This window comes from Doryrhamphus excisus, chromosome 20, assembly GCF_030265055.1.
Source record: "Doryrhamphus excisus isolate RoL2022-K1 chromosome 20, RoL_Dexc_1.0, whole genome shotgun sequence".
NCBI lineage: Eukaryota > Metazoa > Chordata > Actinopteri > Syngnathiformes > Syngnathidae > Doryrhamphus > Doryrhamphus excisus.
Window position 1 is genome coordinate 8389936 of NC_080485.1, and position 26804 is coordinate 8416739.

Genomic DNA, 26804 nt, shown 5'->3' on the forward strand with positions numbered 1-26804 from the left:
ACACTCACAGTCATACCTATGGACAATTTAGAGTCGCCAATTAACCTAGCATGTTTTTGGAATGTGGGAGGAAACCGGAGTACCCGGAGAAAACCCACGCATGCACGGGGAGAACATGCAAACTCCACACAGAGATGGCCGAGGGTGGATCAATAACCATAATATTATTATATATAATATGTTGTGTTTTTTTCAACAAAGTATTGTCTTACCATTTAACAAATTAAAGCTACTGGATTATTTATTCACCACTACCACTTGTAACTAAGGTTAAATGTCATTGAAAGCGCTCAGTATATGTAAATATGTTTATTTTTGCTGTAAAATGCCAACAACAATCAAAAGATAACTGTTTAAATCAGGGGTCCCAAACATGCGGCCCGCGGGCCAAATGTGGACACTAATTTGAGGCCCCCGCCTTGATATGAAAGTTTAATGTTAGTGCGGCCCGCGCAAGTTTGATATGGATGCTGTATGGTATCATGTACCCAGAAATAATTATTACATTTGATTAATGTTCATGTTAAAGGTTAAATAACTAATTAATAGTTATCCTCCCTATCCGTGTGGAAGTGGTAAGTTTTTGGCTTTTTTAAGTTTAAAGGAAATAACTTGGAGGCTACCGTTTAGGTCGCTAGCTCTCTAGTTTGCGAGTTAGCATGTGTCTCAAGACCCTGCAGTTGCGCAATATGTTGTAAATAAAAAGAGTATAAATGTGACTATAGTCGTGTTTTGTCATGTCTACAGGGCTCTAATAATTCTTTGTTAATTTTAATCTGAAAAAAATAATTTGTCTACTCACCAACTATATGTGGTTTCTTAAGTTTTTATTATTTGCCGTTTTATTATTATTATATTTATTTATTTATTACTGATTGATTGATTTTCTTTATTCTTGATTTGTTTATTTTTCATCTTATTTTGTGCAGAAAAATAAAAATTAAGATAATGTTTTATCAGCGCTTTTATTGTAGAAAATCGCAACCAGAGCACTGAAAAAGTTTGTATATTTTTCTGTTTTTAATAAATGTTTTTTTTTTTTTTGGAAACCTGATTTTGCCCAGTCTCACCCAGACCCTAGCTCCAGTGGCCCTTAAGTAAATTGAGTTTGAGACATTAATATTTAAATGGAGGGATGGATGGATGGAGTAATGTGGGGCATAAGGGAAAACAATGGAAATGTATTTAGAGGGTGAAATTTGATTTGTTAAATGACCACCAGGGTCCAGACAGATGTGGTTTGGAAAGATTCTGAGTCACTAATCAGTCTGAAGAGCTGCAGCAGGCAGCATATTCATCCCTCTCATCCTCGTTCTCTTTGGAACCGTGATATAGCTTCCACCTTGGGCAAATCGGACAAGTGATATTGGATTTTCAGCTCTGATTCTCATAGTAATAGTTCTCCCTCTGACTCTGCCAAAGCCGTTAAGGTTGTGTATTTGGCCGGGAGCTCTGTCTCATCTGTGTGAAACACAGCACCTCCCACCACAGAGCGTCTGTCTCCAGGCAGGCCTTCTCTCTTCTCGGTATTGGCTGCTGCTCTCGTTTAGGTTTTCACCCGTGTTATTGACATGCTGCCTTTCCTGTCTATTTCATCTTTGTCTTGCCATCATTCCAAAAGTGGGAGATTGCACTGCTTCACTAAATACATGGTTAGATCTTGACAAGGATCATAATGTCTTTTGGATGATACTCATAGGTTATCACATGGTTTGTCTGGTATCAGGCCAGACAAACCATGTGATGATCTTATTATCACATACTATTTAATCATGAGCTTATTATCATGTATTTAATCAAAAGACCATTTTGTTTCCAGAAAATGTTCAGTTTATTACATGTATTATATCTAAACAGTGTAAACACAATAATTGCAAAAATATTTCAACAATAATATTTTATCAACAGTCTTATCTTATCAATGTCTGACAATCAAATTTCCATTAATCAAGTTTGGGTTTTTTGGTGACTGGAGAAGCACTAGACACTAAGCACTTGTGCGCTGTTCTCTGATTGGTTGTTTCACGGGCACGATACCAGAGCAGCGCGCTCTGAGTGGACAGCTACGGGGGCTGATACTGGACATGGTTAAACTCTATATTGTATCAGTATCACTGCCCTGGGCTGTGACACAGTATCATTTCTTCCTTTTCCCGTATCATTCATGGGCGGTTTCTAGGGTACAGGGCCAATTAATACTGTAGTATGTGATAATGGATCTTTCTACACTTGTAACTGTACTGAATTCTACGCCCACCAGCATCATACAATATGTAACAGGGAAAATATGTGCAAAACTTAATGCCAACACATGCCACAAATACAATCTTCCTAAAAAAAACTTTATTTTAATACGGAATATGAAGAACAAACACTTGTATGGTGACTTTTCCAAGGCTCACAGTGTGATCATCAGTCAAACGGCAGCTAACACAGCCATGTGGACAGCGCTATGTCTGTGACACTAAAAGTTAAATAACCCAAAAAATAATTTAATTCATCAGACAAGATGCTCCAAATTGTCCATAGGTATGAATGTGAGTGTGAATGGTTGTTTGTCTATATGTGCCCTGTGATTGGCCGGCGACCAGCCCAGGGTGTACCCCGCCTCTCAGCTGGGATAGGCTCCAGCACCCCCGCAAAAATGAATTAAGTAATGAATCAGACGAGATGATAGGCGTTTGTCCTGCTTGAGCTCCATCAGTCTCCTAAGTGTCACAAGTGACGTATGTTCTCTTCAAAAAGTATATGTAACATATCAAATATGATTTCATAAATAAATAAAAATGTTTAAAGTTAACTCATGTGATCGGTATTTCCCCGACTTCAGTCCTGCATGATTGGTTTCGGACCCGCGTATCCCATACCACTAAATGATCTCTTGGATGTATGAGGTGTGTTATGAAGCACAAGATGGCTGGTGCTTGAAAGTCAGTGCTTAGCTAAATACAATGACCGTCAATAGAACAGTTTGGTGATTCAGTGTTCAGACAAGTATGAAAATCTATGTGGGCCAGAAAATTGATCAAATGTAGAATTACTACTTCTTCTGCTTGGACATCATCAAGTACCTAAATTCCACACGTCACTGTTGAAGTCAAGCATTTCACCAGATATGACAAACAGATGTAGCTGTGAGGACTTTATTAAAACACATTTTATGAAGCTTTGAGAGAATTCTCCTCAGGGAGGGGGGTAGTAGAAGCGAGGAAGGCTAATAGAAGGGAGTGAGAGAGTGCAAGCAGTGTGCAGGCAGTAAGATTCTGCAGTCAGTCTCATTTAGATTGGAAGACATCTTTTTTTCCTCCTGATCGGTGGCTACAGACGACATAGATATAGAATGTGAATGGAATGAGACTGATGAGCATCAGGAAGAAAGCTGAATATCTGAAACAAAGGGAACAGATTTGTCTCGGTGGGTGTCTACCTGTGTCTCATACACTAGCATCGTAGCTGCTGGCCGTTATGGCGGTGAGTGCGTGGCAGGCTCTTTCTCCACTGCAGTGGGCTCGCTGGGGCTGGGACAGTTTGCTGGGAGGGGCAGCAGGCAGTCCAGACTTGGATCCGGCTTTTGGGCTCTTTGGGCGTCTCTCCTGGAGCTCACGTCATGACAACATGATTAAGACTGCAGGGGAGCTGGTCAGACAGAGGTGAGACAAGATGGAATGTGAGAGGAGCGTGCTATTGAATCAGACACTGATGATCATTATGGTATTGATCCTTTTTTTCTACTGTGTCTGTTGCTGAGGAAGGAACCACCTTACAGAAATACCTTTATTGCTTATATATGATATTTGGTTTGTGTGTCACACTAAAATATTCTCCCTGGTTAATGCGGGAAACTGGTAAACCATTCGAAACCATTGCTTCGCTACCGATGATCCATAGCAGCCTTGACTGAGTATTCTCCTGTTTTTTGTTGTAGGAGCTCTGACTCTGATGGAGCATTCGAGACTCCTGAATCCACAACCCCAGTAAAGGCTCCTGCAGATCTTCAGAGTCAGTTACCGACTATTGATGACAAAGGTAAGTTAGATTTCTTAAAAACAATTAGTGTCTTGCTCTATCAATGAGGCAAAGGGTTCGGGGTTTCATTATTCTCTCCATCCAAGATGTCCCCTACTGACACCCCGCCTGTTCCGTCCATGGCCTCCTCTAACATCTCCACCCAGACCATGGGGATCCAAGGATGGGTGTTCAGGGTTGAGGGGCGGCTTTAAGCATCATTTTTCAGTTTTCATTGTGGTCATCAGGTGTTTATCAGAATTTGTTCAGTCTGATCATTTGCACCCCAAAGCCAATTGAAGAAACTACCAGATGACAATATGTACTTAAAAAAAAATACCATTACAAATTCAAGACAAATTGGTTAACAGCTACTTCCCCCCTGGCCATCAGACTGCTCAATGTCAAATAAGCCCCTCTACCTGCCCACATGCACAACAAAAACTTCAAATTATTGTTATTTATTCTAAATTATTTAAATTATTTGTACAATTTACTGTTTACGCTGTACATTGTTCATATTTGATGTCATCTATTTATTCTCCACATTATTATTTATTATTTATTATTTATTATTTATTATTTATTATTTATTATTTATTATTTATTATTTATTATTTATTATTTATTATTTATTATTTATTATTTATTATTTATTATTTATTATTTATTATTTATTATTTATTATTACACGGGAGCCAGGCAACGACATTTCGTTGGCGATTTCACAGCCTGTCTATGTCTATGTCTAGGTCTAGGTCTAGGTCTAGGTCTAGGTCTAGGTCTAGGCCTAGGTCTAGGTCTAACTGCCCTTACACCAGTTGATAACTGTGATTTCAATCACATTAAGAGGTGAAATTTAACAATAGGATTAACATCTCCAATGTACTCTTCTGTTCATCTTTTCCAGTGAAAGACATCACACTGAAGGACTCGTCATCTGGCTTGACTTCTGATCTACTTAGCCATTCCACATCCACTGTCTTTGACGAGGACAGGCCAATCGCGGCCAGTGGCGCATACAACTTTGAACATTTTGCCTCCGAATCACCTAGTCAGCCTCTGACTCGTTCTCTCAGCCTCCAAGGAGAAGAACTTGACACTACTGGCTTGTCGGATGGATCCGTAACAAAAGGCTTCCGTCCACATTCGGAATCTTTCAGCGTCGGCACAGAGAGTGCCCCGGGGACACTCCGTAGGCCTAAAAAAGTCCGTACCGGATCTGTAAAAAAGAAACCTCTCCTTAGACAGAACTCTAACCCAGAGAGGCCAAGTTCTACTAGTAGCACCCCAGAGCTCATTAAGCGACCAAAGCCACAAACTGTGACTCAGGAGGTAGAAGAAGGTAGCTCTATTACCACAAGTCCTACAGGAACCCTCAGGAAGACTAGAAAGATCCCTGTAGACACCCCTCCGCCTTTGCCAGAAGAAAACAATCACACAGAACCAGAGAAGAGCCTTGAAGCCCCTGCTTTACCTTTGTGCCAGGAGGAAAACCATCTCTCTTCTAGTCCTCCTATCACAGAAGACCTCCCAATTCCTCCTAGGGCTTCCTACAAATGGGATCCAGATAACTTTGACTGCATAGACCCTTTCAAGACTGGAGGAAGTAAAATTGCCAACTCACCTGTTCTGGGACGTAAAGCTCCTGTATGTGTCCTCAATGCTTCTCCCCCTGAAAGTCCTCCCATCTCTGCTGTGAAAGAACCTCCTCCTGCAGCTCCCACCGAAGAACTACCTTTCAATCCTGAAGAGCAACCCATTCTTCCCAAACGTGAGTCAGTGAGGTTAGAGTTTGATTACACAGAGGATAATTGCGAGGCATCACAGACAGCTTCTCCCCCACTGAAAAAAGTGGGCAAGAAGCCCGGTGCCAAGATGCCTCTGAGAAAGCCAAAGTTGGGGTTGAAGAAGGCTCATCTAGCACAGATCGAGCAGCTGGACAACGACCTTCCAGCAACACTTAACGGCAACGAGGAGGAAATCCCTATTTCCAAAGGTTCCTACCACTTTGAATCGGATAAATGGGAGGATCCAAATTTCAATCCATTTTCAACAAAGGCGCATATTTCTAACTCTCCCAAAGCAACTGACCCCGCTTACAGTTTCGACTTTGATGACTCCATAGACCCTTTTAAATCCACCAATAAAATGGCCAACTCCCCTCCTCGAGCCTCTTCCTCCTTTGAGTCATCTAACGAAGATGTGGAAAATGACGACAACATCGGAGAACTAGAGGATCAAAATCAGAACAAACCAGCCAAAAAGAAGAAGACTCCTATCAAATCGTAAGTTTGTTTGGGTCAAAATCAATCGTCATTGTCCACTTTAAATGTAAAACTAGTTGATGTGTTTCTGCTGCCATCAAAGTAGGAGTTCAGAACATTCATGATAGTTTATTATTTAAGAAATGATTGATAATGAATGATTTTTTTAGTGTGAATGGTTGTTTGTCTATATGTGCGCTGTGATTGGCTAGCGACCAGTCCAGGGTGTACCCCGCCTCTCGCCCGAAGACAGCTGGGATAGGCTCCAGCACCCCCCGCGAACCTCGTGAGAATAAGCGGTAGAAAATGAATGAATGATTTTTAATTCAGCGCCTATCCCTATTGGAAACATCTATCAGGTCCACCTCTCTATTAGTTAGTGTCTTGTGTCTGTCTGTCTGTCTGTCTGTCACTTGTATGTATGTATTCTCATATGTCACAGGAAGTCCAGAGGTGTGTCCACTCTGTGTTGTTTGTTGTAAGTACAGGGACAACACAAATATCCACCATGTCTTACCCACAGTTCCATATGGATCCCTGTAAACCAGCATTTTTTTAAATTTGTTTTTGTCATCAATCATCCTTTAACATAAATGTCATGACAAAGTATATATTTTAATTACAACTCATTTTCTTGACAACAGACTGAAAACTGCTTCATACAGTCATGGAAAAATATATTAGACTACGCTTTTTATTCAATTTCTTGTTGATTTTAATAGCTGGTAACCACAGCATAGGATGCCGAAAAGCAATGTTTTTGGCAATAGCTATTGAAGTGATTTTGGTTATTCTAAAAAAAAAACACAGAAATGGCTAGATATACGCTCTTAAATTAAACTGTTGTCATTATTATATTTATTATTATTATATTAACAAATAAACTGAGAACACAAGGCTTGTCTAATAATTTTTTTCCATGACTGTGCCATTTTCTCTTAGGATAAATACAAATATTTGTCCCCAAAGAAGTCAACCCAAGGTGTAAATGGCCGTGAATGGTTATTTGTTTATACTCACTGTGCCTTGTGATTGGCTGGTGAACAGTTCCGGGTGTGCAAAGTCAGTTGGGATTGGCTCCGGTCTGTCTGGCTGTGACCCTGAACAGAATAAGCGGTAGAAAACAAACAAAGAAATGCATTTATTTTATTTCAACTGCTAATATTATGAGATGAGATACTGTCATTTCTGATATCAAAACAGTATTGATCATTTAAATATTTGTTTTTATTTCTAAAAGTTGTCAAAACAAGTGGTAACACCTTCTTCCGGCTCAGTTCTTATACTAGAGGATACTAAAGTTGTTTTTTTTTCCAATAGTCAGTCATTGCCATCATGCGTGCGCATAAACGTTTTCTTGAATGACCTCCTAACCAACCCGCTACATTAACAAATTTTTTGCCCATGTTATTGAATAGTCATTGTATACAGTGATCATATTTTGATTATTTTGATTATTGGAAACCAGGACACTCACACTCAATGAGATGAGGAAATGAGGAAAACAGGACCTGTGGTCACCCTATCATTGTAGTTAGTTTAAGCTACCAGGTTGTGAACTGAATGCATGACTGGTAATTAATTAATGACATATTTCTTTCCTCAGTAACACTTTCAGGGTCAAGAGGTCACCAAAGAAATCCCCGTTGTCTGACCCCTCACAGGTACAAAATTCAATTTCTTCATCTCTCACCCTCTTCAATCTATTACTTCTGTCTTGACGCAACGTCTTTGTATTTTAGGATACAGATGACCCCGCCTCTTTCCATCCACAGGATGACCACGCCACAGACGAGGAGAAACTGGCCTCCACCACCAGCCACAAGTGGGCAGGTCTGAGTTCAGACCAGCAGGACTTCCCTCAGCCGTCTGATCTGACATCATTTGTTGAAAGCAGTCTTCAACCTTCAGGTGAGACGTACTGCAAGAGCAGATCTAGTGTATATTTTTTTTTGGATGCACTGTTATGTGGAGCAACTTTTTTTTTCTTTATTGATTTGTGTGACTGACACTAGTACATTGGCCCAGTTCTTTATTACCCCTGCTAGCTGCCGCCTACCACATTTTATCCACTGTGGATATGGAAGACAACACCCGATGACGTCAGTCACCCTCATGCTACATCTGGATCTAAATCTGTTTAATTTTGTGCCTTTCTGTGTCAGACTATGAAATAGAGTACATGGAGAAGATTGGTTCTTCTTCACCTGTGAGTATTTCACCGAATAATTCCCATATCGACTATATTAGCATATTTTATATTCATTTGTGCTTAGTGAACACAATTAAAAACATTATTCTCTTCTGTTTCTTGTAGCCACTGTCTGTGAGGAAACCGTCATTATACCTCAAGTTGGACTCCTTGTCAGACAACATAAACAAAGATATCCATGAACCCAACTCCCCCTGCACAGGGTACATCATCCAAATATCGTATTGTGCATGTTTGCTTTGCATATGACCTTTTCCCTATAGCTAATCATATTATATTCCGCTCGTTCTGTGAAGGAGTTTTGAGGAAATGGAGGCCCAGATAACAGCAGGCATGAAGACCCCCATCCTGAGTTCCAGACCTGGTCCTGAGGGTTCTGCTGGCGAAAAGGGCAGGAAAAGAGAAAGCGAAGTACTCAGCCGAACACAAAGCACAGAAAGGGATGAACAGGTATGTCCAAACTGTATATGATAATCACATGACCATATATGTTTGTATGTCAAACTGTCAGTCATTTCATTGTCATTCGATTTGATTTTATTATGTACACCATGTCAATGTTTATTATTCTGCATAGACAATCAAACTAAGTTAAGTTCCCAGTAAGAACGCCATCTATATAAACATCTAGCTCAGGGGTCTCAAACTCAATTTACCTGGGGGCCACTGGAGCTAGGGTCTGGGTGAGACTGGGTCGCATCAGGTTTTCCAAAAAAAAACAAAAACGCATTTATTAAAAACAGAAAAATGAATAAACTTTGCTTTGGGTCCGATTTTCTACAAGAAAAGCTCTGATAAAACATTCTACTGTTCTCTAATATCTTAATTTTTATTTTTCTACTCAAAATAAGATGAAAAATAAATAAACAAATCAAGAATAAAGAAAATCAATCAATCAGTAATAAATATAATAATAATAATAAAACGGCAAATAATAAAAACGTAAGAAACCACATATACAGTGAAGAAAATAAGTATTTGAACACCCTGCTATTTTGCTATTTCTCCCACTTAGAAATCATGGAGGGGTCTGAAATTTTCATCGTAGGTGCATGTCCACTGTGAGAGAGATAAACTAAAAAGAAAAATCCAGAAATCACAATGCATGATTTTTTAACAATTTATTTGTGTGATACAGCTGCTAATAAGTATTTGAACACCTGAGAAAATGAATGTTAATATTTGGTACAGTAGCCTTTGTTTGCTATTACAGAGGTCAAACGTTTCCTGTAGTTTTTCACCAGGTTTGCACACACTGCAGGAGGGATCTTGGCCCACTCCTCCACACAGATCTTCTCTAGATCAGTCAGGTTTCTGGGCTGTCGCTGAGAAACACGGAGTTTGAGCTCCCTCCAAAGATTTTCGATTGGGTTCAGGTCTGGAGACTGGCTGGGCCATGCTAGAACCTTGATATGCTTCTTACGGAGCCACTCCTTGGTTTTCCTGGCTGTGTGCTTCGGGTCGTTGTCGTGTTGGAAGACCCAGCCACGACCCATCTTCAATGCTCTGACAGAGGGAAGGAGGTTGTTCCCCAAAATCTCACAATACACGGCCCCAGTCATCCTCTCTTTAATGCAGTGCACTCGTCCTGTCCCATGTGCAGAAAAACACCCCCAAAGCATGATGCTACCACCCCCATGCTTCACAGTAGGGATGGTGTTCTTCGGATTGTACTCTTCATTCTTCTTCCTCCAAACACGCTTATTGGAATTATGACCAAAAAGTTCTATTTTGGTCTCATCTGACCATAAAACTTTCTCCCATGACTCCTCTGTATCATCCAAATGGTCATATGCAAACTTAAGACGGGCCTTGACATGTGCTGGTTTAAGCAGGGGAACCTTTCGTGCCATGCATGATTTCACATCATGACGTCTTAGTGTATTACCTACAGTAACCTTGGAAACGGTGGTCCCAGCTCTTTTCAGGTCATTGACCAAGTCCTGTCGTGTAGTTCTGGGCTGATTCCTCACCTTTCTTAGAATCATTGAGACCCCACGAGGTGATATCTTGCATGGGGCTCCACTCCGATTGAGATTGACCGTCATGTTTAGCTTCTTCCATTTTCTAATGATAGCTCCAACAGTGGACCTTTTTTCACCAAGCTGCTTGGTAATTGCTCCGTAGCCCTTTCCAGCCTTGTGGAGGTGTACAATTTTGTCTCTGGTGTCTTTGGACAGCTCTTTGGTCTTCGCCATGTTACAAGTTAAAGTCTTACTGATTGTATGGGGTGGACAGGTGTCTTTATGCAGCTAACGACCTCAAACAGGTGCATCTGATTCAGGATGATACATGGAGTGCAGGTGGACTTCTAATGGGCAGACTAACAGGTCTTTCAGGGTCAGAATTCTAGATGATACACAGGTGTTCAAATACTTATTTGCAGCTGTATCACACAAATAAATTGTTAAAAAATCATGCATTGTGATTTCTGGATTTTTCTTTTTAGTTTATCTCTCTCACAGTGGACATGCACCTACGATGAAAATTTCAGACCCCTCCATGATTTCTAAGTGGGAGAAATAGCAAAATAGCAGGGTGTTCAAATACTTATTTTCTTCACTGTAGTTGGTGGGTAGACAAATTATTTTTTTCAGATTAAAATGAACAAAGCATTATTAGAGCCCTGTAGACATGACAAAACACGACTATAGTCACATTTATACTCTTTTTTTTATTTACAACATATTGCGCAACTGCAGGGTCTTGAGACACATGCTAACTCGCAAACTAGAGAGCTAGCGACCTAAACGGTAGCCTTCAAGTTATTTCCTTTAAACTTAAATAGCCAAAAACTTACCACTTCCACATGGATAGGGAGGATAACTATTAACAGTTATTTAACCTTTAACATGAACATTAATCAAACGTAATAATTTTTTCTGGGTACATGATACCATACAGCATCCATATCGAACTTGCTAACATTAAACTTTCATATCAAGGCGGGGGGCCTCAAACTAGTGTCCTGCGGGCCACATTTGGCCCGCGGGCCGCTTGTTTGAGACCACTGATCTAGCTGATAAGAGGACATGCTTCAATGAAGTGAAGAAGCTCAGCCACTGAGTGCTTGCTTTGCCATGCTGACCCTGACCTCCCCCCGCCCCCCGTGTGCCCACCCTCTCCTGGTCAACCCCCCCCTGTAGCTCAATAGCCAAGAGGCCCCTGCTTCAGTCCCGACCATGCCCCTGTTAGACAGACTGTCTGAGTGTGGAGACCCTGTGCAGTACCTGGAGCCTGACCTCGCTGAGACCAACCCTAATGCTTTCGCCCAAAAACTGCAGGTGTGTTAACAACCTGTTGAACTTTCATGGCTTTGTGTTTTATTTTTGTCACATCCTTGCCTTTTTTATTTATCCCTATGTGTGCTGGTGAATGAGATCTAGACACAACCAAGTGTGGTGTTTGATCAACTCAAGTTTTCTATATGATGCTTTTCCTTTACTTTCTCATCCCTGGGCCGCATCCCACCTCCCTTCATTTTGAGCGGCCCAGGAGGAGCTGGTGCTTGCTGCCCTGAGGATAGAGGCTCTGCAAATAGCCAAAAACATCTCTCAGTGCCCCTCCCTCTCCAATGTAACCCCCCAGGTACTGCGCTGATTTAGCCTGCACCTGCTGTAAGTGTGTGTTTGTGTTTATCTTGCCATAGAGCTGCATCTTGAGCAGAACTGTAGAAATGGTGCATGAGTATCCCTCTCCTTAAACACACCATTTTGAGTGAACTCATGGCCTTATCAACATGGCGGCTGCACCACTGCATTGACAGCCTTGTCACCTACAGTATACGAGTCCCCTTCCCCCATGCAAAATCTCTAACACGAGCTCTGTCAGCCCGAGGAACAGAGCGCTAATTCATCTTTGACCCCTGCCTCTATTTTGCATGTTGCCTGTTCATGAGAGGCTTGAATGCGATTAGTAATGTCTGACCTAATATCCTGCCTCTGGGTTACATCGTGAGCGGTTCATTTTAAAATATACTAGTCACATTCTTGTATAGTCTATCTATTGCAGGTCAGTGTGTTGGAATGTGCTGGAATATAATAGCAGGTGTTGTGTGCTGTGTTGAATGTGCCTACCACGACACTTTGTGGTATCATATAACATAGAAATAATAACACTGGCGTCTATTCCAGAGCAGGCCATTGTTTGTACTGTACGACTGCCATTGAACATTCTCTGGGTGCTTCTAGTCTATCTACCAATTCATGTCTCAAGCAGTTGTCCCACACATTTTTACAGTCCCGCCTTAAGAAACCCACCACACGGCGGTGGAACATCAACGGTTCACCCTTACTCAAAGTAAGAAGACCCACCCATGTGACCTTCCCTTTTAACTCCCTCTTGGTCAGTCCTTAGATATTTTGACAGTATGACATTGCACAATAGATCTGTAATAAGAACATAATAACACTCAATTTGCTATGGATCACATTTTGAATTATGCAAAGACAAACAAAATACAGACAACATCTTTTTTAGGGTTCTGATGCTGATTATCTGCTAGTTTAATAGAAAGTTATCAACACATTAATCACACATCACCTGGCATAAATATATTTACCGTATATATACTTTACCGTATGACCTCAAGACTTTTAGGCATCATCCAGAGTTAAAACAACTGTCGAAATACTAAGAGACTGCACTATATCCCCTAGCTCCTTTAGTCACATCAGTAATTTGTAGCTACTAGCTAACTGTCTGTGAAGATATTAAACTAGGTTGTTTTTTTGTGCTAGTTCACCAGTTGTGAGGTCTCCCGGAGAGAACCCTTAGTGGTGTTGTGTTCATTGACATTTTGTATTTTTCATCGTCATATTCCTTGTATTCCTTGATTGTTCAGTGTCACTAACTATATGTGTTGAAATAGCGGCCCTGCTACTATAGAATATGTAACGTAAGAACAGTGTGCAATGGAAATGGAGTCAAGTTTATTTTGTTGATTTTATCCTCGGGGGTGTTCATGATTCATGCCGTACATCGATGTATCAATTTCTGTGATCAGCAAGTTTCCATTCCGGACAAACACATATCAATCTAACATTGCTTAAAAGCTAATCTATGGATTGCATTGATACTAGAGAAAAAAGCGTGGGATTTATATGGATTTTTTTATAGCAATTTTATTCATACATTACTAGTGACACAGTTTGATTTGGCGTACATTGATTAATCATGCCTGTTGAGTGGGCCGCACGGGTGACGTGGTTGGTGGAATGTAACTACGAGGGTCGCGAGGGTGCTGGAGCCTATCCCAGCTGTCTTCAGGCAAGAGGCGGGGTACACCCTGGACTGGTTGCCAGCCAATCACAGGGCACATATAGACAAACAACCATTCACACTCACATTTGGAGTCACCAATTAACCTAGCATGTTTTTGGAATGTGGGAGGAAATCGGAGTACCCGGAGAAAACCCACGCATGCACGGGGAGAACATGCAAATTCCACAAAGAGTTGGCCGAGGGCGGAATTGAACCCGGGTCTCCTAGCTGTAAGCCATGTGCGCTAACCACTCATCCACCGTGCAGCCTGGAATGTAACAATCTGGTAAAATGAGATTTATCTTTAACTTCTTTAATACTTGGGGTAGAAAAGTGAATAAAAATGATCAAATTAAACTTCAAGTCATGTCAGTCACTGTCAGACATTTTTAGCTAAAAAGTTACTGAATCGATTTCAAGTTAATGAACCGTTTCGGATTGTGTCGTCTAAATTAACCAATATCGTGATACAAATAGAATCGTTATTAAAATGAATCGTTACACCCCTATCTTATCCTGATTGTGGTATAAAGTGTTTGCCATGTGTTTCTTGTGATGTGAGACAACATTAACATTGCAATAACACTGTAATAACCTTGTAATAAAAGGTCACCATTTCAGAATGTAAGCCTTAATTTACTGATCAGTCACTCCGCTTTGCGTGTACGGTATTAGTCCGTCTCAGTCATTTTGTCTCCTGTGGTCAGCGTCTAATCCAGGCTGAATGAATAAATCCTTTTTAAGGATTCAAGCCGTTTAGGCGACTATTGATATCCTGAAAGATTATCATTATTTTACTGTGCAACGTTATGTATAAAAATGCATTAAACACAGAAGTAGTTTTCCATAAAATGTGCTTCAACATAAGACTAACATGTTTGCCATGCTATCCAGCGTGCTCCCCCATCCCTGCAGTATTCTGTTCTCATACCCCCCCCTGCCCGGAGCAGTTACAGACGCTCTCTAATCAACCAATCCCTTGGCTATACGAAGACTGCTTCATCCAATCACACTGCAGCTGACCAAGTCTTCGGGAACACCGCTATAGCCTGCCTCATTTACATATTGATGTCGCTGTGTGGTACCTTTGATGTAGTTTGATACTTCCTCCTAAGTTTGGGTCAGGTGCTCTGTTGCACCGGCATCTACAGGTGTCTTAACAGCCTCTCGGAATGTAACAGGCTATGTTTCCTTTCCTCACGCTCCTTTCCTCTGGATCCTGGAAGCAGCACAGAGATGTGTCCTCACCATCAGAGACTGCGGTGTCTAAGAATACTCTGTACACCCGGACTGCTACCAGCTACATGGACGGGGAGAGTCCACACCTTCCCAAAGATCTGGACCACTCGCTGGGAATTGCAAGAGAAGAGGTACGATACACTCACCACTAATGACAGCCAATATATAAGTGGAGTAAAAATGGACGCAGGCGGCACGGTGGTTAGCGCGCAGACCTCACAGCTTGGAGACCAGGGTTCAATTCCACCCTCGGCCATCTCTGTGTGGCGTTTGCATGTTCTCCCCGTGCATGCGTGGGTTTTCTCCGGGTACTCCGGTTTCCTCCCACATTCCAAAAACATGCTAGGTTAATTGGTGACTCCAAATTGTCCATAGGTATGAATGTGAGTGTGAATGGTTGTTTGTCTATATGTGCCCTGTGATTGGCTGGCGACCAGTCCAGGGTGTACCCCGCCTCTTGCCCATAGACAGCTGGGATAGGCTCCAGCACCCCCGCGACCCTTGTGAGGAAAAGCGGTAGAAAATGAATGAATGAATGAAAATGGACGCCGGGTTGAGGTATTCATTTATCAAAGTCTGTAATATTCTTTCTTTTTTTTGAGTTGTCAAACTAAAAACCTGATTGTGTGGTGAACAATTTTTCTATGATGGAAAAAATCCTGGCACTGGTGGTCGTTAAATTAAATGTAGTAATTTTCAGAGGTTCCACGCTAGTGTTACCCAACATCTATCCTTGATGTTGACGTTTAGACAGTTTAAAAAGCACTACATGCTTCTTTCTATGTCTGTAATTACATTGTTAATGAGCTGTGTTTGGCTATTACACATGTATAATAACTCAGCACTTAAGCATAATAGTTGCCATACAGTATCACATACATCAATGGAACATTAAGGACCAGAGGAGATACATATTGTAGCTACGTTATTGTATTTTCTGAAGAAAACCAACAGAATCAAACTTACATCTCCCACATCAGAGTTGACTGACTGATAGTTGGCAGGCTTTAAGATATGTAGTGAAGCCTCTTTTTTTGGTGGCTGCTATCATATCCTTGATGGAGAATGTTTTGTTTATGACATCATGAAAACATTACTTCAAAAGCACAAAAATGACACTTTGGGTGCCTCTTTTCTCTAAAGTGGAGCCTACAAGTCAGATTGATGCTAACTTTTTCGCATGTTTAACCCTAAGCTGTAGGGATCTATTACTGTTATGACATCATTGAAAAAGTTGCTGCTAAATAAGGTAACCAAAATACCACGATAATAAACATTTTGTGAAATGAATACCTCTATTATTTAATATATAGTACTTATTGTATTGTTTTATGCAAAGCTCACGCATTATTCTTTGTAACCAAGATTGTAACCAAAGAAAGGGAGGTGCTGGAGTGGCAGAAGAAATACGAAGACAGTCGACAGGAAGTGGCGGAGATGAGGTAAGATGCACTGTCGCTCATGAGAGAGAAAAGAGATATGCACACTCGTAAAATGTACAGTTGTCTGTTTTCAAGAGTGTCTGTGAAGTGGTTAATCTGACTTAAAATGTTATACCAAACTATTGATTAACTACATACTTTTAAGGGTATTCTATACAGTTTATTGTTAGTTGGTGGGTCAAAATCCAGCTGGCCTTTTGCTCATTAGTGTCCATAGGATTGAGCTTACTTCATTAAGGATAAAGATGGGCTAAGAGTCTAAGACGAGGGGCCTCTCTAATCAAACCTCTTATATTGAATCTGTTAAACTGCTTTTCCGGATGTGGGAAAATCAAACTCGAAAATGGGCAAAATTATTAAATTAATGTGCAACTTGTTTTCATGTTGTGTGTCCAAGGTTGGTTGGATGGATGGATTGATGGACGGACAGACAGATGGACCATTCCTTTATTGTCATTGCACAATAACACAGCTGTGAAATTGCCAACAAAATGTTGTTGCTTGGTTCCCGTATAGTAAGAAATAATAATAATGTGGAGAATAAATAGATAACGTCAAACATGAACAACAATGTGCAGGTTCCGATATTTTAAAAATAAACAATTGATGGGTTATTTTTAGTTCATATTCTGTGTATTCTGTGTATTGAGTGAAGAAATTCACCTTCTAATGACATCCATATTGTCATTTGTAGGAGAATTGTTGCGGAGTATGAGAAGACGATTGCCCAAATGATTGGTGAGTTCTTCATTAAATACAAATAGTTCATTATGAAACTGCAGGCTATTTTACTTTCAGTGCACATTAATATCATTTTTTTTCAGTCACAATTCCTGACACGGCTTTTTGTTGCACTTTCTTTGCAAACTGAGGGAAGAATAGACAAATGCACACAATGCCAACCCACTGCCACTGATTGTCAAGGTGCTTCATCTGAAAGCTAGCTTTGATATGTGCTTGTTTGCTTGCACTTGAACTTTTTCACTGGACTTTTTTTTTTTTTTTTTTAAATCAAGAAACCTGCAGGACACATTCTTTTGGCTCTCACGTGCCTTGCTGTCCCGGCTTGACTTAACACAGTCCCTTTTTGTTTCTGTTCTGCTCCCATGTTTGCCCTTTTACTATTTGATAACTCTGACAGGCATGCCAGGTGAGTAACGCAGACTTGTGCTTCAACTTGATTGTGCCTGCTCACATCTCATATCCATTCGTCATGGAAAACATGCTCATAGTCTGTCTCATGTCCGTTGACGTTTGCTTGCCTATCTTTATTCCATTCATTCATTTTTCATGTGAACACAATGGTGTACTGTAAATCCATGGTGTTTTCTTTCCGTTTGCTGTCATGCTTATACTAGTGGTGCTTTTATATGATACTTACATACTGGAGGAATTACATAGTTTATGTTATGATTTATTATAATATACTAGATCCCCACCTCTGGGGGGAGTTCCATTCCGACCCAGTGATTGATAAAAAGCCATAAAAAGTATTTGTGGTAGCGTTGAAGGAGCTATATACTGTATTAGTTTCACTTTTCAGCATGCAACTGTGGTGTGTTCAAGGACTGCCGGACAAAGTGTCACATTTCAACGCTTGGTGAACCCCCCCCCCCCCCCCCCCCCCCAAAAAAAAAACATATTTAGATGGTTACCAGAGTCAATCTATCCATTCATTTTCTATGCCGCTTATCCTCGCTAGAGTGGCAGGGGTAAGCTGGAGCCTATCCCAGCTGAATTTGGGCACAAGACGCGGTATACCTTGGACTGGTTGCCAGCCAATTGCACCACACATATAGCCAAATAATCATTCATACCTATGGACAATTTGGAGTCGCCAATTAACCTAGAATGTTTTTGGAATGTGGGAGGAAACCGGAGTACCCGGAGAAAACCCATGCATGCACGTGGAGAACATGCAAACTTCCCACCGGAATTCCAAAAGTCAGTCACGTTAATCAGTAGGTTTTTGGAGGTTGGCCATCCAATCCGGTGACATACTGACATCACTTTAATTAACCTTAACACTAAAAGTATCTCATCAAAACTCATTGTTCGTGGTCCATTGTTGTGTTTACGTAGTTCACATAAACAATGTAGATGTAAATAATCTGCTACCCCACAAATCCATGTAATATTTTGTACACATCTCCAATTTAATAATCTCTAAACTAAATAAAGTGATGCACCCGTTATCTGTGTGTGTGTGTGTGTCAGAGGATGACCAGAAAGAGAAGTCCCTCTCTCACCACACCATCCAACAGCTGATCGTGGAAAAGGACCAGGCCTTAGCCGACCTTAACTCTGTGGAAAAGTCTCTGGCCGACCTCTTCAGACGCTATGAGAAGATGAAAGATGTCCTTGAGGGCTTCCGAAAGGTACATTTTTTTTTCTTTCTTTCTTGTAAGTGGCAGACTTGGTCGCTTGACAACCCAAATGACTGATAACGATCCGTCCCTCTTTGAAGAATGAAGAGGTTCTGAAGAAATGTGCTCAGGAGTACCTGTCAAGGGTCCGTAAAGAGGAACAGCGGTACCAAGCTCTGAAGATTCATGCAGAAGAGAAACTAGACAAGTGAGTCTCTGCACACTCCTGTTATCTTAACCTACGTAGCTTAGCTTTTAGGAAAATACATTAATCCCATTACAAATTATGGAATTAGAGGTACAGTAAGTCCTCACCATTTTTCACTTCGAATTTTGCAGCAACTTGATCAAAAAAATCTACACTTGATCAATTTTACTCAAGATTTGTCAGATCAAAACAGGATTGCTGCATATGACTTTAAAACATGTGACATTAGCTTCTATTGCAGAAATGCACTATTTTCTGTTTTGGCATGCTAAGCATCATGGGAACTGTCTGTCTTTTAGCCATGAATTAGCCGCATTATCGTTTAAGTCACAGGGTTCAATCATGTGAAAGCGGTTTATAATATGGAATATTCCAATATTGCATTGTCAGTCTGAGATTTAAGACTGATCAGCTTCCTGTGTCCAAGATTGGGACTATTCTACCATGAGATGTCTTCTAGAGGTTGAAGAGAGGTGTCTTTTGTGATTCCAGGGCCAATTCAGAGATAGCTCAGGTGAGGGCCAAGTCCAAGCAGGAGCAGGCTGCCCACCAGGCCAGTCTGAGGAAGGAACAGATGAAAGTGGACTCTCTGGAGCGCACATTGGAGCAAAAGGTCAGTCAGATTATCCTGGCAAGAAAACACATAAACCGTGTGCAAAATGAATCCTGCATACCTTAGAAGAAAGAATTTTTCCGTATAATATAAATATAATATATAAATGCAAATAATGTAATTTCTGAAATAAGATATATTTTAAATATAATTCAAATACCATACTTGTGATTCAATAGTTGAAGAAGATGAGCCATTTTCAATTTGTGTCTTAGTTTCCAGTTTAGAATATTATTATTATTGTTATTGTTATTGCTATTGTTATTGTTATTGTTATTGTTATTGTTATTGTTATTGTTATTGTTATTGTTATTGTTATTGTTATTGTTATTGTTATTGTTATTGTTATTGTTATTGTTATTATTATTATTATTGTTATTATTATTATTATTATTATCATTATTTATTAAGACAGTTTTTATGGTTATGTAGTTTCCAGTTTAGAGGTATTTTGTTATAATAATAATAACAATAATAATAATAATTAATGTGTTTTAGTTTCCAGTTTAGATGTATTATTATTATTATTATTATTGAGACACTTTTTATGGTTATGTAGTTTCCAGTTTAGAGGTATTTTATTATTATTATTATTATTATTATTATTATTATTATTATTATTATTATTATTATTTATTAAGACACTTTTTTATGGTTATGTAGTTTCCAGTTTAGAGGTATATTATTATTATTATTATTATTATTATTATTATTATTATTATTATTATTATTATTATTATTATTATTATTATTATTATTATTATTATTATTATTATTATTATTATTATTATTATTATTATTATTATTATTATTATTATTATTATTATTATTATTATTATTATTATTATTATTAAGACACTTTTAATGGTTATGTACTGTACTGGACCTCTGCATTTTAGCCATTAAAGTAGTGACCACAGCAAGTAGGGTTAGAAGATCATATTGGAAACGTTTGATTTTTTTTATTTTTTGGTTTATTATTGCTTATTGACAGTGAAATGTTGATGACATGTTTTACAGAACAAAGAGATTGAGGAGCTCACAAAGATCTGCGATGAGCTGATCTCCAAGATGGGAAAGTGTTAGTAGCAATTCCGGTTCAATCTAACACAAGCTTTGTTCACCCGGCAACAAACAAAAAAAGATGTTCATCTGCTTGTAAAATGAACAGGAGTAGGAAGATGTTCCCATTCTTCCAAGAACTCGTTAAGCCACACTGGGCTTTAATTTTCTACTGACCTTGTGTAAACGGGATCCTCTTAATCATGCTGTATATTATTGATGTGTCATTGTATTGTACAGTGTCAGGGGTGTGCTTTAACATTTTACAAACTGCACCATGTCATTAATGAGTGTGTGTACGTGCGTGTATGTAAGAGAGAGAGAAAGAGCATGTGATGATGTTGTGGGTTTATTGTTGTTTATGATGTTGCCATGACAGCCACTGGGGGAGAAGACTGTTTACCTACACCTTGCGATGCCTCCTAAGAGAAAGGAGCAGCAGATACTTTTATAGAGTGATGCAGCACTAAGAGATCACTATAGCTTTGCATGCAAGAGAGAAAGAAAACCTAGTCTGTTTTGTATACAATATAGAAAACATATGGAGGAGGCTCGTTCACATTTTGATGTGCCCGCTGTGTAAAACACAGGTGACTATTAATTTGTCACAGTTATTATTATTATTATTATTAACAGTTTTGTGCTTCCCTCATGTAACTTTGTAGATACTTGTCATACTTTGTCATAGCTGTCTTGATCAGATCATGGGACTTTATTTTTCGTATTTTATTTTGATATAAACTAATCGTGACTGTATTCAGATGTGCCCCAGTCCTGTTTGGGTGGTTGTGTCACACTGATCCAGTAACATGTCTGCACAACTGCTGTACAGCATCTGCTTACAAAGTGCAATAAAAGATGGCAATACAAAATAGAGGGCTCAAATTGGTTATTTGTAGTTGTAAAAACAGCAAAGACGTTTTATTGATTTATTTTAGCTGGCAGTATTCATATTCAGGTTATGGTTTATTGGTGTCAAACATGCCTAACAAGTAAATGTGGAACATCCCATGTTTACTTTCCTTAAGTAGTATGAAGAAGCAGTGTTTATTTATATATATATATATATATATATATATATATATATATATATATATATATATATATATATATATATATATATATATATATATATATATATATATATATATATATATATATATATATATATATATATATATATATATATATATATATATATATATATATATATATATATATATGTATATATATATATATATATATATATATATATGTATATATATGTATATGTATATGTATATATATATATATATATAAAATAAATAGAAATAAACACAAATCATTACATCAACAGACAAATTGTATTAAGGTTCACTGACTGACCAATGGATGGCGCTGCAGGCTGCAGCGACAAACGCAGAGAGCTACTTCCGGTTCATTTTTTTCTCCATCCGGTAAACAAACAGACAAGCTAACATGGACCGGCTCCCTGCAAGACCGCCGTTAAATGACAGTTTCCCTTCTCCGCCTTCAAGTTGGGCTCGTCCCCCTTACAGAGGCCATCGAGAACCTTCTGCCCGGGGCTACCCTTCGTACTCACCGACCTCTCCCAGGTATTCCCCTGGGTACAACCGTGGACACTGGGGCGGTCCTCAAGCAGGATCCGGTTATAGAGGACGGGGGTTCAGAGGGTCTCCGGTGTTCGGCAGCGGCGGTCGCGACTTCGGGGCACATAGAAGAGGAAACCGTTTTGAGCGGCCGCAAAACTTCAGTCCATCAGCTTCGAAGGTGCAGATAAGTAAAAAAATGGCGTCTGGTTTACTTGGTTGAGGGTGAATTATTACTTTATTTCCCCAGTCCAATTACCAAACACAACATATTTTTAATGTAATTGCTCCGTCTAATATGTGAGGATGAATTTCGGTACCTTTAAAAACAACAGAAGAGCTAACCAATCACAAAGCTCAAATTGGTCATGTGACCTTACTTTAAAGCATACCACCCCTTTAAGAAACCTGACATACATAATAATTGATTTAATGTAATAGTATTTCTGATGTGTGTTGTTTTCAGGACCATTCTTCTGATTCAGTGGAGAAATACTTTAGTCCATCCATGTTGGAGGATCCGTGGGCGGCGCTGCAGCCAAAAGAATCCCAGACACCCATCAACGACAATCAATGAACAGTAATAATATCAGACAACAGGAAGTAGCTGGTAGGTTCCTGATTAATTCAGAAATCATTACATTTGATTGGTGGCTTTTACGCCACCAATCATATCTCCTCCAGTATGTGCATGTTAATGCACTGCATTTAAGGGATTTTAGGTACAAAGGCCTTATTTGTGTAAATACAATGCCAGGAAGGACTAAGGCTGGCTCTGATCAATCCAATCCAATCAATTTTGTACACAATGTGCAGAAATACCCAAGATAATGTATAAATGTATACATTGCCAAACCATAACAGGAAGTAGCTAGAGTGCAAGAATTCCCGTGTATTGGATATTTGTAGACATGGAGATAATACATGTTTTTTGTATATGTTCATACATTGTGTTTTTCTCTTTCTGATCAATGCAAGAATCAATGATTTTGATAGGATGTTTGTTCGTGAGGTGCAACATAATGAAGCTTTGTTTATGTAAATGCACGGTGAATTCTGGAACTATAAATATGTTTTTATTTTTAAAAAGAAACTTGTTTTTTACATTTGCATTATCATGGTGCAACATCAAGTGATACAGTAATGGGCCTCAGGATATCGTCATGGCATCTCTGCCACCAACAAAATGTGTTTGCTGTACCATCACCCCGCCGCCACCATTGGTCCACTCCATCCACAATGTTGACATCAGCAAACTGCTCACCCACATGACGCCATACACTGTCTGCTATCCGCCCTGTATAGTGATAACCAGGATTCATTGGTATAAAAAAAACAACACATTTTTAAGTGCCAGACGGCATCGAATGTGAGCACTTGCCCACTCAAGTCAGTCACGATGACAACCGCAGTAAGGTGGAAAGGCCAGTGAGGACGACGAGCATGCAGATGAGTTTCTCTGAGAAGGTTTCTGACAGTTTGCGCAGAAGTTCCTTGGTTATGCAAAGCAGGTGTTGCAGCAGTTCTCCTTCTTTGTGAGTGTTTATTAGTACTATTTATTGTAAGTGACGAGAGAATGTACAAACATCACTCCGTTATGCACAAAATCTGTCATAACTACATAGAAATTGTTCATGATTTCCAATCATGAAGGTTCCCACAATGGCCACTGGGAGGCAGTCTAACCACACTCTTACCTTCCATACATGCCTGCAATGATCCATCTACCTCTGTTCAGTTGACTTACATCTTTGGCCCACCAGGTAGATTGTCAGTTGGGATATTTCCTATTATATAATTACTCAACAGGTGCAAAATCATCTTTATTCTTTGACTCTCGCTCGCTGTCTGCGCTCCCTCGTGACGTACGGCTGCTCTGCCCCCCTTACAAACAGATATCGCCCTGTAGGGGAATATAGATTGACCCCAAACTGTGAGTTTTGGACGCCTGCTCAGTGTGCTGTATCTGCTCATGTCCACAGATTGGCAGCAAGTCAGTACTCATTAGCTTTTTTGGAAAGAGTTCCTAAATGGTTGAACATAAAGCCTTAAAATAACCTCTTAAAAGGAAATAATTGAAGTGAAAATAAGATGTCCCCTTTTGAATAACTTGAATGACTATGTAAGGGTAAATAAAAAGTCACATATAGATGCACCTAATGCATCTCGCTGTGAAAGGTAATTATATCACAGGTGTAAAAATAAGCTAACCTCAGTGGTTACCTGAATAGAAACCTTAATTGGAGAAATTTCAGTATCAACAAGTTGTTTGGTAACAACGAGGACACATCATTAATCAGTATGATTTGCTCTGTCTGCCCACATGAGTTTATTTAATCGAGGGGGTTGCCTACAGCCACAGATATTAACGCCAATGTTTGGTAGACCCTGATGGTTATTTGCTTTTATTGGCCACACCCCTGGTGACTATAGGCTGCTCTGCGGTTAATAGAATGAAGCTTTTACTAGACCAGTTCCGGTATCCAGTATCCACCTACTCACCACCGCTTCTGTGAATCCTGTTTTGGGTGATTTTGGAGCTGATAACCTTTGAGTGATTCAAATGGTTCTAATTCTTAATTGACTGCAAGATCTGTAAAAGCATTAGAGTAACTCAATAACGACACAAATGAATTCATCAGTGGGCAATAATAATGTCAGCGTGCTACCAACATATGTCATCTAATCAAAGGTCATCACCATAGCAGTTGTGCTCTTTTTATTGGACTTGGAATCCCTAATCTCTGGCACCTGAAAACATTATCACCACAAATCCTTCATCCGAATGCCCTTTATGGATGGAAGTGGAAAAATAGAAGGCAAGGGATTGCATCTTTCTTTCCGTATGAACCACCAGTTTATAGACATGGCCAGTTTGTGATAACAGCAAATAATAGCACAGTCAATTTAAAGTAATAAACACTGGCAATAAACATATATAAGATGTATATTTTACTGAGGGCTGATTTGTCATATAAAATCATTCATGGGGCAAGTCCCAGCCTGGCTGGAGATGCAAAATGCACTCCATGTCATGTACTTTTAAATCATTAAGCAACCTCTCTGTGCAAAGTGACAGCCAACAAGAGCAGACAGTGTGACAAGTGGTAGCAAGTGCTCAAATACTGATGCCTTTGGAGTCATAGGAAGGGGGGGGGGCAAAAAACCCCAACATGCTTTGGGGGGCAATAAGAGCGTGTGAGACGATGGCCGTGTTACAAGCGTCCAGGATCCGGCTGGTCGGCTTGAGTTCATCCAACGGTCAACGGTTCTGAGGTCCCCGGGTCTTGGGTCTTTTTGAAAAAGATCCGTGAAGCAGAATTAAAGTGATCTACCTCCGGACGAAGGAGCAGAAAGGCTTTTTAGTCTTTGAAACAAGGAAGAGGAGAAACAGAGAGGGTGGGCTAGAAAGGGGCCATCATGAAGAGAGGAGAGGAAGAATGATGTTTAATGAGTGTGTTCCCCTGCCTGAGCTACTTTGAAACATAACTAACTGGCCCACCTTCTGTGAGGCCGACCGACTAGAGGGCAAAGACTGACTGATTCTACTACACATCCTCATTTTTGGTATATACTATGTTATATCATCAACTGTAGAGTTCGAATACAGTCCATTCATTTTCCATATACAACAAGACTGCCCAAAAGTGGTACAATTTGGAGCGGTAATACATATATTCTATATACATATAGGCAGGAATTTTGGGCTAAAGTTGAATGCAATTATATGGAAAAAGTGTTTATATTTCTATCCTCACAAAAATATTTTATCCATTTATCCGGGGTACACACTGGACTGGTCGCTAGCCAATCACAGGGCACATACAGACAAACAACCATTCACACTCACATTCATACCTATGGACAATTTGGAGTCACCAATTAACCTAGCATGTTTTTGGAATGTGGGAGGAAACCGGAGTACCCGGAGAAAACCCACGCATGCACAGGGAGAACATGCAAACTCCACACAGAGATGGGGTGGAATTGAACCCGGGTCTCCCAGCTGTGAGGCCTGCGTTACAATTTCTTTGTTCATTAATCAAATATTTTCTCAGTTAGAGCATATAACTCTTCTTTGCTACCTTACTAAATATGGTTATTAACATAATTAGAGCCCTCTGAGCATGAAATAACACCCCTATAGTCACCTTTGCGCTCATATTACCCAATGTATTAGACATTCAGTGGGCTTGTGTGTGTTGCAATACATTTCTTCCAGAGGTGTGGACAGGAAGTGATGTCAGAGGTTGAGTTTTAGCTAGATAAACCCACGTATGCACGGGGAGAACATGCAAACTCTACACAGAGATGTCCGAGGGTGGAATTGAACTTGCGCGCTAACTACTCGGCAGCCGGGAAGAGACCACTGACACACTAATACATGCTAAACATTTACCTGCGTTGACTAAATGTTGGTTAAAAAAAGGAGTGAGATATAGGCTAACGCAACATGCTAACATTCGCTTACTTCATTGCGGACATTAAGCTAACAGGGTGCGTGGTGTTTTTGTGTTAACGTTTTTGAGAGTCAACCTC

General features: G+C 39.8%; 3 protein-coding genes across 16 annotated transcripts in view; all 3 read left to right on the top strand.

The window, feature by feature from the left end:
- The window catches only part of tacc2 (transforming, acidic coiled-coil containing protein 2), a 47740-nt gene extending 26192 nt beyond the window's left edge, over positions 1 to 21548 (top strand). For 8 of the 14 annotated variants that reach the window (XM_058059216.1, XM_058059225.1, XM_058059219.1 and 5 more), the window contains 17 exons: positions 3926 to 4026; positions 4916 to 6293; positions 7879 to 7936; positions 8015 to 8183; positions 8438 to 8481; positions 8590 to 8687; positions 8781 to 8934; positions 11631 to 11768; positions 11980 to 12072; positions 12724 to 12783; positions 14976 to 15116; positions 16351 to 16427; positions 17122 to 17165; positions 18645 to 18805; positions 18895 to 19001; positions 19494 to 19614; positions 20635 to 21548. In XM_058059216.1, the coding sequence (XP_057915199.1) occupies positions 3926 to 4026; positions 4916 to 6293; positions 7879 to 7936; positions 8015 to 8183; positions 8438 to 8481; positions 8590 to 8687; positions 8781 to 8934; positions 11631 to 11768; positions 11980 to 12072; positions 12724 to 12783; positions 14976 to 15116; positions 16351 to 16427; positions 17122 to 17165; positions 18645 to 18805; positions 18895 to 19001; positions 19494 to 19614; positions 20635 to 20700 (3010 nt within the window). In that variant the 3' untranslated portion in view covers positions 20701 to 21548. The remainder of the gene's footprint in view (positions 1 to 3925; positions 4027 to 4915; positions 6294 to 7878; positions 7937 to 8014; positions 8184 to 8437; positions 8482 to 8589; positions 8688 to 8780; positions 8935 to 11630; positions 11769 to 11979; positions 12073 to 12723; positions 12784 to 14975; positions 15117 to 16350; positions 16428 to 17121; positions 17166 to 18644; positions 18806 to 18894; positions 19002 to 19493; positions 19615 to 20634) is intronic. The other 6 variants (XM_058059217.1, XM_058059218.1, XM_058059221.1 and 3 more) reach the window with 6 other exon arrangements.
- A 557-nt stretch (positions 21549 to 22105) lies between these two features.
- Positions 22106 to 23358, top strand: mplkip (M-phase specific PLK1 interacting protein). Its single transcript, XM_058058496.1, has 2 exons — positions 22106 to 22446; positions 22732 to 23358. The coding sequence occupies exons 1-2, from the start codon at positions 22135 to 22137 to the stop codon at positions 22840 to 22842; spliced, it is 423 nt and encodes a 140-aa protein (XP_057914479.1). The 5' UTR covers positions 22106 to 22134; the 3' UTR covers positions 22843 to 23358.
- The window catches only part of unc5b (unc-5 netrin receptor B), a 141666-nt gene continuing 137612 nt past the window's right edge, over positions 22751 to 26804 (top strand). The window contains exon 1 of the mRNA XM_058058493.1: positions 22751 to 22875. The gene's annotated coding sequence lies outside the window, so the exon portion shown is untranslated. The remainder of the gene's footprint in view (positions 22876 to 26804) is intronic.

What these genes read in the sequence shown, in the direction of transcription:
- mplkip (XM_058058496.1), top strand. Translation starts at nt 22,135, where the DNA reads ATGGACCGGCTCCCTGCAAGACCGCCGTTAAATGACAGTTTCCCTTCT. An exon ending in TCAGTCCATCAGCTTCGAAG is followed by an intron (nt 22,447 to 22,731) that starts GTGCAGATAAGT and finishes TGTTGTTTTCAG; the next exon opens with GACCATTCTTCTGATTCAGT.